Source organism: Lynx rufus, unplaced genomic scaffold (genome assembly GCF_022079265.1).
Source record: "Lynx rufus isolate CCGP_SWC_20201006 ecotype Redwood Valley unplaced genomic scaffold, mLynRuf1.p SCAF_31, whole genome shotgun sequence".
NCBI lineage: Eukaryota > Metazoa > Chordata > Mammalia > Carnivora > Felidae > Lynx > Lynx rufus.
In genome coordinates this window covers 4,314,707-4,333,001 of record NW_025814847.1, presented here as the reverse complement: position 1 = coordinate 4,333,001, position 18,295 = coordinate 4,314,707, and the positions used below count along the sequence as shown (strand labels likewise).

At 41.5% G+C, this 18,295-nt stretch overlaps 1 protein-coding gene across 4 annotated transcripts in view; it reads right to left on the bottom strand.

Annotated features, from left to right (window-relative positions):
- ASH1L (ASH1 like histone lysine methyltransferase) overlaps positions 1–18,295 on the bottom strand; it is a 197,751-nt gene that overhangs the window by 129,221 nt on the left and 50,235 nt on the right. For all 4 annotated transcript variants that reach the window (XM_047092692.1, XM_047092693.1, XM_047092694.1 and 1 more), the window contains one exon: positions 266–4,823. In XM_047092692.1, the coding sequence (XP_046948648.1) occupies positions 266–4,823 (4,558 nt within the window). The remainder of the gene's footprint in view (positions 1–265; positions 4,824–18,295) is intronic.

Genomic DNA, 18,295 nt, shown 5'->3' with positions numbered 1-18,295 from the left:
AGAAGAATCATTTTTCCTGGTTTCCAAAACTTGAGTGTTGTTTGTTTTTGTAACGGTACCTCTTCTCAAAATTCAGAGTTAATGCAAAGACAGGCCTTATCTTACTTCTCACATGTACCAAAAACAAGAACGCTGAAGATACCATGCCACATCTGTTTATACAAACCAAACCGTTAAGAGTTCACATACACGCATCAGGCAACCTGAGGGCCAAGTCCTCTCCTTTCCCAACACAAACAACAGGCAGCGAAGGAGCCCTCCTTACCTGTCGCCGTCTGCACTGCCCTCTCGCCGGAAGGCAGTGGCTCCTTCCTGTGAGGCCGAGTGAGCGAAGTGTCCTGTGCAGAAAACAGTCCAGGACTGTCAGCTAGTCTCTTCCGGCCGCTGGAGTTCGGGTTGGGGACTCGGCAGCTGCCTATTGCACTTGTGAAAAGGTTTGTATGCTCATCGCTGCTGGCCGGGTCAGAGCTGGGAGTGAACCCTCCCAGGGATAAGCTTGGAGAACTCTCTGAACAGTCGATCTGTAAAGGTGTTTGCAATCCCAAAGCCAGTGGACTAGATTCTGAAGGCTCTCGGTGGACCCACTGTTCTTCTCGATTTATTAAGCTTTTCGAAGGAGAGAGATGAGGGCAGGACATATGACATCGGTGCTTTTCCTTATGCTTATATCGCTCTCCAACAGTTTCCTTCCCAAATCGATAGCGTTTCAAGGACTCCAAAACAGATCTGGAAGAGCCGGCGTCCATGGAAACCTGGGGTTGCTCAGAAGAGCGGTGTTCTCTGTGCTTGTGACGGTGCCTATGTTTGTGCTCGACCATCCAACCATAGGCCATCTCGGGAGGGACGCTAGGGTAGGTGCTCATGGAAAGGAGAGGAGTCCTGCTGGTTGTGAGAAAGGCCTCCTGTCGCAGTAGCTTATGCTTTTTCTTATGGTATTTGGTGGGGTTGAGAAGTAAGTGACCAGCATGCATGTAGGAAGGAGGTGGAAGCGGAGGAGTGAAAGAAGGAGACGGAGGAGGGTAGAGAGTGGGGGGGTACCTTCCATAGTAACCTAGTCCCAGGGGAGTGGCTGTAAGGGGTGACGGAGAGTAAGGCATGCCGTAGGACGGATAGAATCCTGTACCGGAAAGAGGAAAACTAAGGCTGTGCATGAAGGGCATTTCGGCCATTGCCTCCCTCATCTTAGGGGGTCTCCCTCTCTTCTTTTTTAAGTCAGGTTTTCGAATGTAGTGCAAAGGGTCCAAGGGGAAAGAAGGGTGTGTATAGAAGCTATTAAAGTTGATGCGAAAAATAGTGGGCAGCAGGTCTCGGGGGATAAAATGATGACTTCGATGGGTGATTCGAATTTCACTCAGACGACTTATCAGTTCCTCCAGATCTGCAATAAAGTCTGGATCCTGTCTGCTTCGGAGCTGGGGGTATTTCTTTTTCCGTTTTCGTTTCTGCCTCTTCGTCTTGTCATAGCTGAGGTAATCGTGATTCCTGCGCTTACATTTGTGTTTATGTTTTTCTTTAAGACTGCTCAGGACTGTAGAGGTTTCAGGGGGAATCAGAGAAACATGTTCAAAAGAATGCCGCCTCTTTTTCTGTCCACAAAACTTCTCTGCTCTGTCCGAAGTGCTGTTATTATCGGTTCCGATTCCACTATCGCTGGGAATGGTCTCGTCGCTGTGAGACTCACTAATGGGAGAAGGAGTGGCCTCTTTCAGGGAGGTGAGTTCACTTAAGTGGGAGGGAGAATTCGGCAACAAAGTAGGAGGAGACAGTCGCCTCCTCCCCTTTGAGGCCTTCTTCATTGCAAGCGTCTGGATCATACTGCCCTGTCTGGAGTGTAAATGCAGATACGGCACTGAACTGGGTTCCACGAAGCCCGCGTCACTGCTCACAGGGCTCTGACCCCCACTAGTCCCGGAAGACTGGGAGCACACAGGTGACGGGAGAATCTCGGACCCACTAGCAGAGGAGGGCAGCAAAGGGGGAAGGATCTGTCCTAATGCCGAGCCAGCTGCCTGCTGAGCAGTTTGCTCAAGGACAGCAAGGCTGGTAGGGCTACCAGAAAGAATGCCGTTTAAGACAGTTTTTGGTTTTCGACCCCTTCTCTTTCCTATGTAAATGGTCCCTTTCTTGCTGACGTTTATCTGCTGGCCCAATTTAGAGCCAAACGTGGCGGCAAGACTGGACACTGTATTATGGAGTTTGGATTGCACTTTCCCTTTATTACTTGATTCTACGGAGCTTGACAGAATCTGATTCAGCAGTTTCTTCCTCTTCAAAGTCTTCATTTTATTTATTTTGCGGATAATTGTTTTCATTAGCTGTCCGTTGTTCCTCTTGGTAATTTTTTTATCTGGATCCATCTCTAGGTCACTCATGCTGCAGACAGCGGGCCTGTGCCTGTCGTCCAGATCGTCTGGGTCCTGAAGCTGATCCTCACTCTCAAAGAAATCACTGCTGCTCCGATGGTTATCACTTTCAGACTCCAGCTTGCTTGGACTCTCGGTGGCAACAAACGGAGCCACGGATAGTACAGGTGGCTTCATCTTGACTGGTGACCTCATCTGCCTCTTCGGTCTGCCTCTCTTTTTCGGAAAAGGAGACACAGAAAGACTTTGCTTGAAGGAAGGAATTTCGATTTCTGGCTGTAAAATCGGGGGTTCCTGTTCTTCCTTAGACTGCAAAGAAAACACTTTAGAGGCAGGGATTTTTAAAGTCCTTTTAGGTGGCCCTTCCAGTTGAGGCATCTCCTTAGCTTTAGGTCTTCCCCTCTTGGGCTTATAAATGTCAGACAAAAGGTCACTAGAGACACACATACTGGAGGAGAGCTTGTGAGTAGCAAAAGCCTTGTGAGCGGGTTTTTCACTATCAGTTAGGAGAGCAAGAGACGGGGCCGTGGACTTGCTCAGCTTTGGCAATCGGCGTTTCAGGAAGTCATGATCTACAAACGAAGATGGTCCGATGTTTTTCATAAACTTGGCTGGCTCAGAATTACTACCTGATAGTGAGCTACACGCAACATTCTTAAAAAGCTCTGATCTTTCTAACTCTAGCCCTTTGGGAGACCGGCACGTGCTTCTCGCCACCACTTTAGTCCACCGAGGTTTCCTTCCTTTCCGTTTTTTCAATGGTTTCGACTGCAAACTCGTGCCTAGGCTTTCAGCCACTTGGCAGTGTTTGTCCGACGCACCTACTGCACCAAGTTTTAGAAAGGGCTTGTTACTAAATAAACTAGTGAAGTTAACAACCGAAGGGGTAATTGCGTGAATACTGGAGTCGGAAGTCAAACTTGGCTTTTTTCCCAGGGAAGAGCTTATTCTTGGAATATCTAGATGCGCGGTTTTTGAATCAGTTAGCTCTTTATCAATCCCTTTACATTCGATGTTCATGCTGTGACCCACGGACCTATGACCAATGTTCAAGTGGGTACTTTCAGGAGTAAACTGGTTCTTTCCAACAGATTCAGAAATTTCTTCCATTAATTCTGTGGAAGGACTTAAAAGCAATGGATTAGGGGCCAGCTGTGAAGTTTCAGGGGGACTTCTGGTTAGAGGGTTGACAGATACGGTGGGCGATGGGGAGGGGAGACTGCTCTCTCCTACTGCACTGAACGGGGATTTTGCTGTGGATGCGTCTGAAGCAGCTCCCATTTGAAAGTCCGGAGAAGTGCAGTACACGGGAGGTTGCTTTTCATGCTTTGAGGTTTCATAAGGCCCCCTGTCACTGGATGAGAAACTGTCTTGCTGAATGCATGTTCCTTCGCTGAACATTTCTTTCTCCAAATTGATGATTTCTTTTCGAACTGAGAACTTTTCCAATATGCTTTCTTTACTCTGCCGTATAACATTCTTCTCAAAAGTTTTGCTGGTGGTGCTGTCTTTCAGGGATTCAGAAAGTTCCTGACTTTCATGACTACTGATGTTTGTACTACAAGAAGCCTTGAGTGGTTCCTGAGTGGGGAGCAGTGCTTCGGCTTTAAGGTTTATGGCATCTTTACTGACCAGGCCTGCCATAGAGCAACTCACCAGTCTCTTTCCCATGTCCTTGTTAACTAATCCCATTGCTGAATTTGCTACAATCTTCTTTGCACAGTCCTTGGCCACTAGGCCAACAGTAGAACTCAATTTCTTTCCCAAGTCTTTATTAACCAGCCCAACCACAGTGCCAAGTCCTAACTTCTTTCCAGAGTCCTTGTTCACTAACCCTGGAACAATCCCAATTCCTAGCTTCTTTCCTGAATCCTTGCTCAGCAGTCCTACTGTAGTGACAGTTCCTGGCTTTCTGCCCAAGTCTTTATTAATGAACACCGCCGTAGTGCCCGTTCCTAGTTTTTTCACAGAGTCCTTATTGACCAATCCTACTGTTGCATTAAACACTGGCTTTTTCCCAGGATCTTTAGTTACCAATCCAACTGCTGTGCTGATGGCTGGTTTTTTTATTAAGTCCTTATGTAGTATTCCAGCTACAGAGCCAACGCCTGCTTTCCGGATCAAATCTTTGCTAACCAATCCCGCAGCAGTGCCAGTTCCCAACTTCTTCGGTTTAGTCTTGGAAGACTTAGAGGGAGGGCAAGTTGCGATGAGCTGTGCCAACTTCTCTGTTACACTCGTTCCTCCATTAAGTAATGCTCGGTCCTTTAAATCAGGCTCCCGGCTCCCAACAAGAGTAGATGATGTTGCATTAATGTAATCTGTCATTTCTGAGTGTACTGGAGACAGCTTCTTCGACAAAGGACTGTTTTCTCCCTGTGAATGAAGACGGATGCCTTCTTCGGATTGGCATTCAATGGCTGCAACATCACCTGCTTTCTTGTACAACTTTGAAGGGTCCTAAAATTTGAACAAGAAACAGGTTTCAGAGAGAGTAAACCTTGTATCACACTTCGGTTTAGCATTAAAACTGAACAACCTGACTGATCACATATCAGATAAAACATAGGCAAGAGTGCTTTATTTAAAAAGGTTTATTTAAAAACCTAACTAATGTTAAACACCATGTCACCATATAGGAGTTCCTCTGCTGCTGTATCAGAGGCTAGCAAAACGTTACCTGTGCTGACTCTCAACCACACACACTTATATATTATTCAACATTTAAAAATAACCTGCTTTTTTTTGACATTGTTTGAAAATGGCAAATTAGCAATCTACTCTTACCTTACTTTAGACTGAACATTTGCATACAAACATCCTATTTTTAAAAAGATAAGTATTGTTAGTTACAATAACCAATGGCACTCTTTTAAAATAATAGTTCACTGGGGCGCCTGGGTGGCTCAGTCGGTTAGCTACCTGACTTTGGCTCAGGTCATGATCTCCCGGTTCGTGAGTTTAAGCCCTGCATGGGCCTCCCTGCTTTCAGCGCTGAGCCCACTTTGGATCCTCTGTCTCACCCTCATCTCTTTGCCCCTCCCCCGCACGCATTCGCTCTCAAAAATAAATACACGTTAAAAAATATATATTTAAAAATAAAATAAAATAATTGTTCACTGCCTACCTCCTTCATTGATAGCAAAGATTTCAAACCAGTGCTGTGCAACCCCTAACCTACTTCCACTCCTTTAACTCATTCTCAATTATAGTTTATTTTTATTTTTTCAATGTTTATTTATTTTTAAGAGAAAGAGCGCAAGTAGGGGAGGGGCAGAGAGAGAAGGAGACACAGAATCCGAAGCAGGCTCCAGGCTCTGAGCCGTCAGCACAGAGTCTGATGCAGGGCTTGAACCCACGAACCGAGCCCAAGTTGGACGCCTAACCGACTGAGCCACCCAGGTACCCCTCAGTTACAGTTTTGAAAGAACAGTCAAGTTCTCTCTTAATGTGAGAGGAATAAAAAAGACAGTAAAATACATTCACATTTTCTATACAATGCACTTTTATATAACATTTAGGGGGCATCTGGGTGGCTCAGTTGGTTGAGCATCTGACTCTTGATTTTGGTTCAGGTCATGATCATGAGTTCGAGCCCCAAGTCAGGCTCTGTGCTGACAGTGAAGAACCTGCTTGGGATTCTCTCTCTCTCCTTTGCTGTCTGCCCCTTCTGTGCTCATGCTTTCTTCCTCTATCTCTCTCTCGAAATAAATAAATAAACTTGAATAAAAAGATTTGTATCACATTTTGGAGTTGGAAGTAACTTTTAAGTCATTAACATAAATTGTTACCCAATTCATGAATTCTCACCATATACTTCACAAGTGAATTAATTACTTCACACAACAATCTGTTTTACTTTTGGATAACAATTAAAGAGTTCTTTTTTTTAGAAAAGCAAAGCTGGAGGCATCCCGATTCCGGACTTTAAGCTACATTACAAAGCTGTAGTGATCAAGACAGTATGGTACTTGCACAAAAACAGACACATAGATCAACGGAACAGAAAAGAAAACCCAGAAATGGAACCACAACTATATAAGTCAACTAATCTTCAACAAAGCAGGAAAGAATAACGAATGGAAAAAAAGACAGTCTCTTCAGCAAATGGTGTCAGAAAAAACTGGACAGCAACATGCAGAAGAATGAACCTGGACCACTTTCTTAGACCGCACACAAAAGGAAATTCAAAATGGATGAAAGACCTAACCACGAGACAGGAAACCATCAACATCCTAGAAGAACACAGGCAGCAACCTCTTTGACCTCCGCCGCAGCAACTTCTTACTAGACACGTCACTGGAGGCAAGGGAAACAAAGGCAAAAATGAACTATTGGGACCTCATCAAGATAAAAACCTTCTGCACAGCAAAGGAAACAATCAACCAAACTAAAAGGCAGCCTACAGAATGGGAAAAGATATTTGCAAATGACATATGTGATAAAGGGTTAGTATCCAAAATCTAGAAGAACTTCTCAAACTCAACACCCAAAAAACAAATAATCCAATTAAGAAATGGGCAGAAGACATGAATAGACACTTTTCCGAAGAAGACAGCCAGATGGCTAACATGCATGAAAAGATGCTCAACATCACTCATCAGGGAAATACAAATCAAAACCACAAGGAGATACCACCTCGCACTTGTCAGAATGGCTAACATTAACAACTCAGGCAACAACAGATATTGGGAGAGGATGCAGAGAAAAGGGAAACACTCATACACTGTTGATGGATGTGCAAACTGGTGCAGCCACTCTGGAAAACAGTCTGCAGGCTCCTCAAAACATTAAAAATAGAACTACCCTACAACCCAGCAATTACACTACTAGGTATTTATCCAAAGGATACAAAAGTACAGATTTGAAGGGGTACACATGCTCCCCAATGTTTATAGCAGTGTTATGAACAACAGTCAAATTATGGAAAGAGTCCAATTGTCCAATGACTGATGAATGGATAAAGAGGTAGTATTTGTATGTATGTGTCTATATATTAAAATATACGCATATATAAACTTATAAATATATACATACAATGGAATATTACTCAGCCATCAAAAAGAATAAAAGACTAGAATCTTGGGGTGCCTGGGTGGCTCAGCCAGTTAAACATCTGACTCGTGATCTTAGCTCAGGTCTCGATCTCAGGGCCATGACTAAGCTGTGTGTGTACTTAAAAAATAATAATAATAACTGAATGTTGCCATTTGCAATGATGTGGATGGACTAGAGTGTATTATGTACGCTAAGCAAAGCAAGTCAGTCAAAGACAAATACCATATGATTTCTTTCATATGTAGAATTTAGGAAACAAAACAGATGAACATATGGGAAGGGGGAGAAAAACAGAGAGAAAGATAAGAGACTCTTAATGATAGAAAACAAACTGAGGGTTACAGACTGAGCGAGGGGGGTGGGGGGATGGGATAGATGGGTGAGGGCACATTAAGAGGAACACTGGGTGTTGTATGTAAGTGATGAATCACTGAATTCTACTCCTGACACCAATATTACACAATATGTTAATTAACTAGAATTTAAATAAAAATTTTGGGGAAAAAAAGTCCAAAGAAATAAAAAAGATTTATTTAAATCAAAAATATGAACTTCATTTGACACTGTCAGGGAAAACAAATAATTTTTCTCCCATGTTTCAACATAGATTTTCTTGAACAACTGAAGTATAATTGACATAAAGAGTTCTTTTTAACCATGAAATAAAAATGAAAGACTTGAACAAATGGAAATACATACTGTGTTTGTGGATAGGAAGACATAAGATGACAATTTTCCCAAAACAAATTTATAAATTTAATGCTATCCCAATAAAAATACCACCAAAAAAATATAAAATTCTTTTGAAAAATTAGACAAGCAAGAATAACTAGCAAAATCTTAAAAAGAAGAAAAGCAAGGGTACAACTGTACCAAATGTAAAATTATTTTTTAAAGCTTCTATCGTTAAACAGTACAGAACTTACACACAAAAAGACCGAAGAACCAATGGAAGAGGGCGAACAACAAAAAACAAATTCAAGCATACCCAGACATGTACCGCATGTAAAATGGTGTAATTTCTATAGAAGGGAAATGGGTAATAACTAGAATACCATATGCATTTAACTACAGGAACCCCACCAGTAGGAGACCAAATCCCTACTGGATTAGATTTTTGCCAAGATACGCTGGCAAAAATATAACAGCTGCAGAAAACTATAAAATGTACCACTACTTTTTAAGATTTTAAGTAATCTCTATATCCAACGTGGGGCTCAAACTCACAACTCTAAGGTCAACAGTTATACTTGACTGAGCCAGCCAGGCACCCCCTACCACCATTTTAATAGCAAAACTCTAAAATAATTATCTACAGGAGAGTGGCTGATTAAACCAAAGGAATGTGTATAAGAGAGTACTATGAAACTGCAAAAAAAAAAAAAAAAAAAAAAAAAAAAAAAAAGCCCCAAAAAACAAGACCCCAAAAAAGGAGAGACCAACCAACTGCTGTGTGATCCTCTTTAAGAATACGATGTTAAATGAAAGAAAGAATTAGAACAGTGGCTATAAATATACCACCTTACATATAAAAAAGGAATATGAATATATACACGTATCTGATCACATTAAACATGGAAGGAAAAAACCGAAAGATTAATAAAAACGGTGACCTACAAGGGGAGGAAAGAGGCCTAGATGTCAGACTTCTCTGCATCTACTTATGGTTCTGACTTTGCAATTAAGTACTTTAAGTATTTAAGAAACAAAATTATATCATATAGAAAAATATTCCAAATCTCTAAATATTGAAAACAATGTAAACAAATATATCTATCAAATTAAGTACATAGCTTACATGGAAGACGATTATTTTGAATTACTTTAAAACAGTCTTTGGACAATACATTTTAAAGACAAAATGATATCCACAAGAAATCTTAAATTCCATCCAGGGAGACTGATATTAGTGGTAATATTGGTATAATTACTTTGAACCTAGATAGATGGATAATTGATAGATATATAGATCAAATATGTTACTATGTCAATGTCATTAGGAACCAAATTTTTTTTTTTTAACGTTTATTTATTTTTGAGACAGAGAGAGACAGAGCATGAACGGGGGAGGGTCAGAGAAAGAGGGAGACACAGAATCTGAAACAGGCTCCAGGCTCTGAGCGGTCAGCACAGAGCCCGACGCGGGGCTCGAACTCACGGACCGCGAGATCATGACCTGAGCCAAAGTCGGCCGCCTAACCGACTGAGCCACCCAGGCGCCCCTAGGAACCAAATTTTTGTAAGAAAAAAAAGGAGACACAATTTAAAACCCCTATAATTTCAAGTTGAAATATTAGAAACGTACAAAGGCTTTAACACACACCCACACCTTCCCCCTTATCTCTATCAAACTGCCTAAATACAATGAAAATCCAGTAGCAATGAACACCTCTAATACCCAGGAGTGTGGTCTCTACCTATCACTTCCCAGTAAAAGGGGAGGAACCAGGGTTCCCTGAAGAACAGACTACATCCAAGTATTAGATAGGAAATGTAGCACAAGAGGATCCTAGTGATGGACGTAAATAGATCTCTGAACTTGTACTAGTCACTCTACTCTTTAATTTGAAATTTACCATAATGAAATGTGTTTATTAAAATAAGTTCTTCCTAAGGGGCGCCTGGGTGGCTCAGTCTGTTGAACATCTGACTTCAGCTCAGGTCATGATCTTGCGGTCCGTGGGTTTGAGCCCTGTGTCGGGCTCTGTGCTGACAGCTCGGAGCCTGGAGCCTGCTTCGGATCCTGACTCCCTCTCTCTGCCCCTCCCCCGCTCATGCTCTGTGTCTCTCTCCCTCAAAAATAAATCAACATTAAAAAAAAATTAAAATAAGTTCTTCCTAAGAGTGATGTAAAATCTGCCTTTCTGCAACTATCACTTACTGGTCTGAGTCTCACCTTCTCAAATCACATAGAATAAGTCTAATTGCTCTGCTTTCCAGCAGCTTTTCACCCATGTGATCTCAACCACACAGTCAACCTTCTGCCCCAAATGGTTTCACTTCTCTCTGGTCATTTTCTGACGGACGTGTTTCAGTTTCTCAACACTCCTCTTTACTTTATGGCAACTAAAGGAGAACACAATTCCACCAATAGTTGATCACCTCAGAATTAAGGAAACTTAATTATCTCTTTTGGACTAGACTCTTACAATTTTTTTAAAAAAAAAATTTTTTTTTTCAACGTTTATTTATTTTTGGGACAGAGAGAGACAGAGCATGAACGGGGGAGGGGCAGAGAGAGAGGGAGACACAGAATCGGAAACAGGCTCCAGGCTCTGAGCCATCAGCCCAGAGCCTGACGCGGGGCTCAAACTCACGGACCGCAAGATCGTGACCTGGCTGAAGTCGGACGCTTAACCGACTGCGCCACCCAGGCGCCCCTAGACTCTTACAATTTTGCCCAAGGGGAAAATGACTTTTTTTTGACAGTCTCCTGTACAATTTATAAATACTAAGCTTGTGATTAAACAAACCCCTTACATTTTCCTCCCATTTTACTAAGAAACAATAGGCTCATTCTGTACGTTCATAGTTACTTTTCAAAACTTAACAATTAAGAGGCTTTATAAAGTACTTTGAAATATATTTGTATCTGAAAACTACATTTTTTTTATTTTGTTTTATTTTTTATTTTTAAAAATTTACATCCAAATTAGTTAGCATATAGTGCAACAATGATTTCAGGAGTAGATTCCCTAGTGCCCCTTACCCATTTAGCCCATCCCCCCTCCCACAACCCCTCCAGCAACCCTCAGTTTGTTCTCCGTATTTAGGAGTCTCTTCTGTTTTGTCCCCCTCCCTGTTTTTATATTATTTTTGTTTCCCTTCCCTTATGTTCATCTGTTTTGTCTCTTCAAGTCCTCATATAAGTAAAGTCATATAATATTTATCTTTCTCTGGCTAATTTCACTTAGCTAATTTCACTAATAATACCCTCCAGTTCCATCCACGTAGCTGCAAATGGCAAGATTTTATTCTTTTTGATTGCCGAGTAATACTCCATTGTGTATATACACCACATTTCCTTTATCCATTCATCTGTCAATGGACACTGGGCTCTTTCCATACTTCGGCTATTGTGGATAGTGCTGCTATAAACATGGGGGTGCATGTGTCCCTTCAAAACAGCACACCTGTATCCCATGGATAAATACTCAGTAGTGCAAATGCTGGGTCATGGGGTAGTTCTATTTTTAGTTTCTTGAGGAACCCCCATACTGTTTTCTAGAGTGGCTGCACCAGCTTGCATCCCCAGAAAACTACAACATTTCTAATGTTAAAACTTACCTGTAAAAATCCATCTTGTACAAACTGAGACTATGTACAGTGAAGTGGATAAAGTTAACAACAGTGAACGGAAGGAGCCAGAACAAATGTTTATACTATTTAAGCCCATTCAGGAGGCCCCGGGGGGCTCAGTTGGTAAAGTGTCTGACTCTTGATTTCGGATCAGGTCACGATCTCACGGATTGGGAGTTTGAGCCCCACGTCAGGCTCTGTGCTGACAGCGTGGAGCCTGCTTGGGATTCTCTCTCTCCTTCTCTCTGTCCCTTCCCTGCTCATGCAACACTCTCTCTAAATACATACGTAAACTTAAAAAAAAAAAAAAAAAAAAAAGTCAGGAAAACAGTCCCCCGTGGTTATGAGGCAGCGTGGCGTGGGCGGCAGCGAAAGGGAAGGAGCATGAGAGGGTTTGACAGGTGCTGGCAGTGTTGTAGCTCTTAAACTGAACACTGGCCAGAGGGGGTACTGTGGACTGAGAAGATCCATTGAGCTGTCACACGATTTATGTGTGTTTATACTTCAATAAAAGTCATTTTAGAAATTCTGCCTTAAGTGGAGACATATACAGTTCCCATATCCTGCTAAAGGACTGTACTCAAGTCTGGGTTTTTGTGTCTGTCAGAAATATTAACTAAAATCAGCCTAAAACACTATCCCACAGTAAACGGTCAATGATGAAAAGAGAAGAAAAAAGATATACGCAGATAATTTAGTTTTGGTTTCAAAGATCTCTTCTTCCAAATTCTGCCACTGGATAAAGTGAGTCAATGAGATTATATTAATAAGACAATGCAAAACTACCTATGGTGCTGGTGATAGTAGTCTCTTCCATTCCTAAGAACCTTTTAAAATGACAATTGGTCATAAGAAGGGTCATTTTTAACAGAGTATATTATATGTTGGGCAACAAAAAGGATATCTTATCAAAACGTCCCATTAGGCATATAATTTTTTTCAACACAAAAATAGCTTTACTCCAAATATAAAGTTAGGCTTATTTTAAAAAGTGACAAAAGTACTACCATCCATGGATAAACACTTTTACATTTCAGATCTTTCCATCACATGCACAAAAACACATGTACATCCTTGTATAAAAATGGTCCGAAAATGCTTTTTGTTTTGTACCTTGGTTAACTTAAATGCTACAAGAAGACACCTTTCTGTGCAAACAAATCAGGAATTAGACTACTGATTCAACGGTTTCACAACAGTCTGCAGTTCATTAAATCAACCTACTTGCTGCTTTTAAAATAACTTCTGGTGGGGCGCCTGGGTGGCGCAGTCGGTTAAGCGTCCGACTTCAGCCAGGTCACGATCTCGCGGTCCGTGAGTTCGAGCCCCGCGTCGGGCTCTGGGCTGACGGCTCAGAGCCTGGAGCCTGTTTCCGATTCTGTGTCTCCCTCTCTCTCTGCCCCTCCCCCGTTCATGCTCTGTCTCTCTCTGTCCCAAAAATAAATAAATGTTGAAAAAAAAATTTAAAAAATAAAATAACTTCTGGTTATTTATTATTATAAATAGTATATGATAAACATCCAATTACGTAAATCTTTGCTATTGTCCAATTATTTCCCTCAGAGAATTGTTAGGTCTAAAGGTATAATATATAGAATAAATAGTTACACATGTTGACCAGCTATGCACCAAAGGGGGGAAAAATTATTTCAAAGGGAAAAAAAAAGTTCATTACAAAAATCCAGAATGGGGGTGTCTGGGTGGCTCAGTCGGTTAAACATCTGACTTCAGCTCAGGTCATGATCTCGTGGTCCGTGAGTTCGAGCCCCGCGTAGGGCTCTATGCTGACAGCTCAGAGCCTGGAGCCTGTTTCAGATTCTGTGTCTCCCTCTCTCTGACCCTCCCTCTCTCATGCTCTCTCTCTCTCCAAAATAAACATAAAAAAACCCAAACAAACACAGAATGTATAAAACAATACATTTCTACAACTCAAGATAATACTTTATGATGTGTGATATTCCATACTGTTAGGCAATGCTTCTTAGAGCAGAAACAACAATACCATCTGATAGCCTGATCCTGATAATTCTGAAATTAAACACTGCCAATTCGGGTGATTTGATTAGAGCCATCTTCAAAAATTTTACTATCTGCCATTTCCTGTTCTAGTAAGTTCTAGGATTACTTACTATTTAAGTTCATTTTCAAATCTACTTGTTATTGTCCTGTTTTTATCAAATGGCTTTTTGCCCACTGTACACATTTAAACCCCCTCCAGGGGGTCCCCACGCTTACAGTTCTCTGGTTGTAAAGGCCACGTGTTCCCGTGCTAACTTCCCTGCTGCGGGCCTGGGCTCCCGCACCGGCCGTACTGTTTTCTGTCTATGGTTTACATTAAGCCATGTGAGTTTTCTGGTGAGACATCAATGTTCTAAATGTGAAGACAAGCCTTTTTACTCCCACTGTCAGTGCTTAAGATTTCACAATCTACAATTTTTTTTTTTTTTTTTTGCATTTCTATTTACATTTCATTTATTACCTGTTATTGGGAACTTCTGGTGACATGACTTTGCTGGCCGTGTGTACTTCTTCAGCACTGAAACAACTGTTAAAAGGTCCTGGTCCACATTATCTTTCTAAATTGTGGAGTTTATCATTACTGATTTAGAAGAGCCCTTAACATGTCAGAAATAAGTTCTTTTCTTCTGCCGTGTTACACTTATTTCCCTCAACTTATCAGTTGTCTTTCCACTTCCTATTAGATTTCTTAAAGAAGTTTTATGCATCCAAATACATACGAAAAACTGTACTAAGTACGTCACACACTCTCTCATTCAATCCTGACTGTAGTAACTGCTGCAGTTACTCTAATTGACTTCATTAAATAGAAAAAAGAGAACAGGGTAGATATTCCCTGCCCAGCATCACCTAACCAGTTAAGTGACTGAGCCATGATTTAAACCTAGTTTCATTTCACAGCCAAAGCTCTTAGCCATTATGTTCAATAAAACAGTCTCTCTAGCTCTAACGCTGTTGTCACAGATTACTTGGAAAGGTCATGTCCTTCTGAAGACAACAATCTTCCCTTCATCTTCAATGAATTTTTTTTCTTTTTGCTTTAAATTATTTACCTGTCTTGAATTTTGAAAATAACCTGTGAGTAGGTAAGCAGCCTTTACCTCAGAAGGTCTGTCTGTTTCGAGGATTTCCATTATGCACTTCATGTTAATTCACGCTCGGGTCTTTCTTTAAGCTCTCCATTTTACTTCATTCACATTTACGCTTATTCCCGAGCCACTAATACAATGTATTGATATTCTAACTTTATAAAAACTTCTAATACTTGAAAAGACTCATTTTTCTTTTTTGTATTCCTGCAGAATTTCCTTGGGTTATTTTATAGTATTATGGAGATATAATCACATACCATAAAATTCCATCTTTTAGAGCACAAATCCAAGGGTTTTTAAGTTCATAGACTTGTATATCCCAAATCACTAATTTTAGAAGATTTTCGTAAGATTTCCTCATTATTTTTGCATATGTATACTTAGCGGTGGCCCTGAGATCCATTTGAAGTTTGAAAAAAATTCTAAATGTCTTTAAGTGTATGTGTATGTGTATATGTGTGTGTGTGTGTGTGTGTGTGTGTGTGTGTGTGTATGAAAAAAGATACCTCAACACTAACATTAGCTCTACAATAAGAAAGCAATTTTATCTAGTGAAAGTTTTTAGTATTACTGGATACTTATAATCTTATTCAAACAGATCCTAAACACTTGCTGTCAAGGTTATTTCTAAATATTTCATAAAACATGTTACATGCATGAATGAGTTTTTTGTTAGTTTTTCTAAATTGATGATATTCAAAAACACTACTGATTTTACTTTATAATCTTGAATTCTTGCTTAATCAGGAACTCATTTTTTTCAGGTAATAGTTATTAAGTACCTACCGTTTAAGTGCAAAGAATAACACCAGTGGAAAAAATTCCTTTTAACATGGATATTTCATTCTAATGCATGAGCAGGGGAGAGGCAATAAAAAGAGAAGTCAAACAGTCAGTATTTCAGAGGGTGAAATATGCTATGCAGAAAATCAGAGCATGGAAGAGGAGGAAACTCTAGGGTTGGAAATGATTTACAACATTAAAATAGGGTGACAGTAAAGTCCCAATTGAGAAGATCACAATTCCCCAGAAACCCAAGGGCAGTTAAGGAGGGATTTATATACCTGAGAAAAGAATAATACCCCAAAGATGAAACAGCAAGAGCAAAGGCCCTGAGGCAGGAGGTGCAAGGGCAGACTTCTGTCAGTCCAAGAGAGGGAAGGGAACACCAATAGAAGGTTTCATGTAGAAGAGGTATGTGACCTAATTCTTCATTGGACAATATATATTGGGTGTATACTCAGTGTTGGAGATTTGTGAAAGAATAAAGACAAAAATCCCTGTTCTCACATAGCTTATATTTTAATGGAAGAGGAAAACAATAAAGAAAAACACAGATTTTCAAAATATTATTTGCTAAAAGGTGGTGACCGTTCTGGGAAAAACTGAAGGCTACCAAGAGAGCCAGGAGTCTGCCAAGAACGGGGCTGTGGCACTGGGCGAGGCCTCACTGGCAAAGACCTCAAGTGAGGAAGTGATGAAAGGGAACACCAAGAACACTGGTGGGGCAGGACCTGAGCAACTGAATGGGGACAGGAACACAACACGTGCAGAGGGGAAGATCAGGCAGGCGTTTTAGGCTGTTACCAAGGCTTGAGCTTTTACTGCCTGAAAGGGGCAGCACTAGGAGGTTTTGAGGTGGAGGAAGGGCAGAAGGGTGACAAGATTTCATTTAAATCTTCCAACATGCCCTCCCTCTAGTTGCTTTCTTCCTCGTGCTTCATAAAGTGACCAGGGTCTTGTTAGCAACCCAGAGCAGTTATCCTGACAAGAGATGACAGCGACCATGGACCAGGGTCAAACAGTGTATGTGACGAGAAGATCAATCACAAAGACTGTGGTGGAGGACGGAAAGTAAATGTCAGGAGATCAGTCTGGGACATGTTAGGACTGAAATGCCTTCTAAACACCCCAGTAGAGGAGTCTGAGCAGGAAGTTTCAAATCTGAACGGCGGCACATAGATATTTAAAGCCCTGAGACGGGCTGACATAACCAGGTGAGGCACGGCCACATTAACAGATGAAGAAGAACCAGCAAAGACTAAGGGGCCAGAAGGTAACAACAGGGGGGAAAAAAAAAAAAAACTTAGCGTGAGTGAACATGCGGTACCCCGGACGTGAGGCCCAAGGGCTGCCACCCCAGTGCTGCTGGTGGATCAAAGAGAAATGACAGCGTGCATCCAGCTACTGGACGTGGCCCCACGGGGTCACTGGTAACCACGCAACAGCACTTTCTGGAAAGCGCGAGAGCAAAAACCTGACACGAGTGGGTATAAAAGAGAATGGGCAGAGAAAAATGTGAAGTCAAGTAAAGAACAACAAGGGAACTGAGAAGTAGGCGGTCAGAGTTAGAAGATAAAGTGGAATCAAAGCAGCGTCGTCTTTTTTTTTTTTCAAATGGGGATAACAATGGCATCTTTATTCTCAAAGGAAAAACAGCAGTGAGAGAGATGAAAACCCTCATGACGTTTAAAATATATGTATGTCTATGGATGTGTAAAATCTCCTAGAGAGCCACCTAGTTCCAATGGAATTTGCTGAATCATTTTGTCCTTCATTCTGTGACACGAAATGCTACACTTTTCATGAACTGAATTCTTTTGTTTTTCTTTTTGAGAGACACAGGGTGTGAGTGGGGGAGGGGCAGAGAAAACCTTAAACAGCCTCCACGTCCACCCAGAGCCTGATGCGGGGCTGGGACCATGACCTGAGCTGAAATCCAGAGTCGGACACCTAACCGACTGAGTCACCCACGCACCCCCACGTGCATATACGCGCGCCTGTTGCTACATACGCCATTCTGGGTCACTGATTTTCTGTCTGTCCGTGCACCACTACCACAACGTGCCGGACATTTCAACCTGGTTTCATGTCCTGCTAAGACAGATTCCTACACGTTACTGCTCTTTTCAGCAATGTCACTGCTGCTTATTTTTCCATACAAACCTTGTAAGCAACTTAGCTAGTGCCAGAAAACCTATGTCATTTTAATTTTCATGGTTAAATTTGCCAATACCCCAAAGAAGCGAAGTGAGGGACTCGTGCTGATATCTGCGCACTGGCGTCCACAGCAGCTTTATTCACAAATAGCCGGCAGGAGGATGCACATCCGTCCACGACCACTGGCAGGTGAAGGACAGACAAAATGTGGCATACGCATACAGCTACTTATTACTCAGACTTAAAACAGAAGGAGAGTTTGACATATGCCATACAACATGGATGAACCTCGAGGACATTAAACTAAAAGGAAGCAAGCCAACCACAAAAAGACCAATACTCTAGGACTCCACTGATGGGAAGTACCTGGAGTAGTCAAATTTAGAGAGACACACAACAGAATGGCAGCTGCCACGTGCTGCAGAGAAAGGTAGTCACTGTTCAGTGGGGCACAGAATTTCAGTGACGGGAAGACTGAAAACATCCTGCAGGTGGATGGTGATGAGGGTTTCACAACAATGTGAA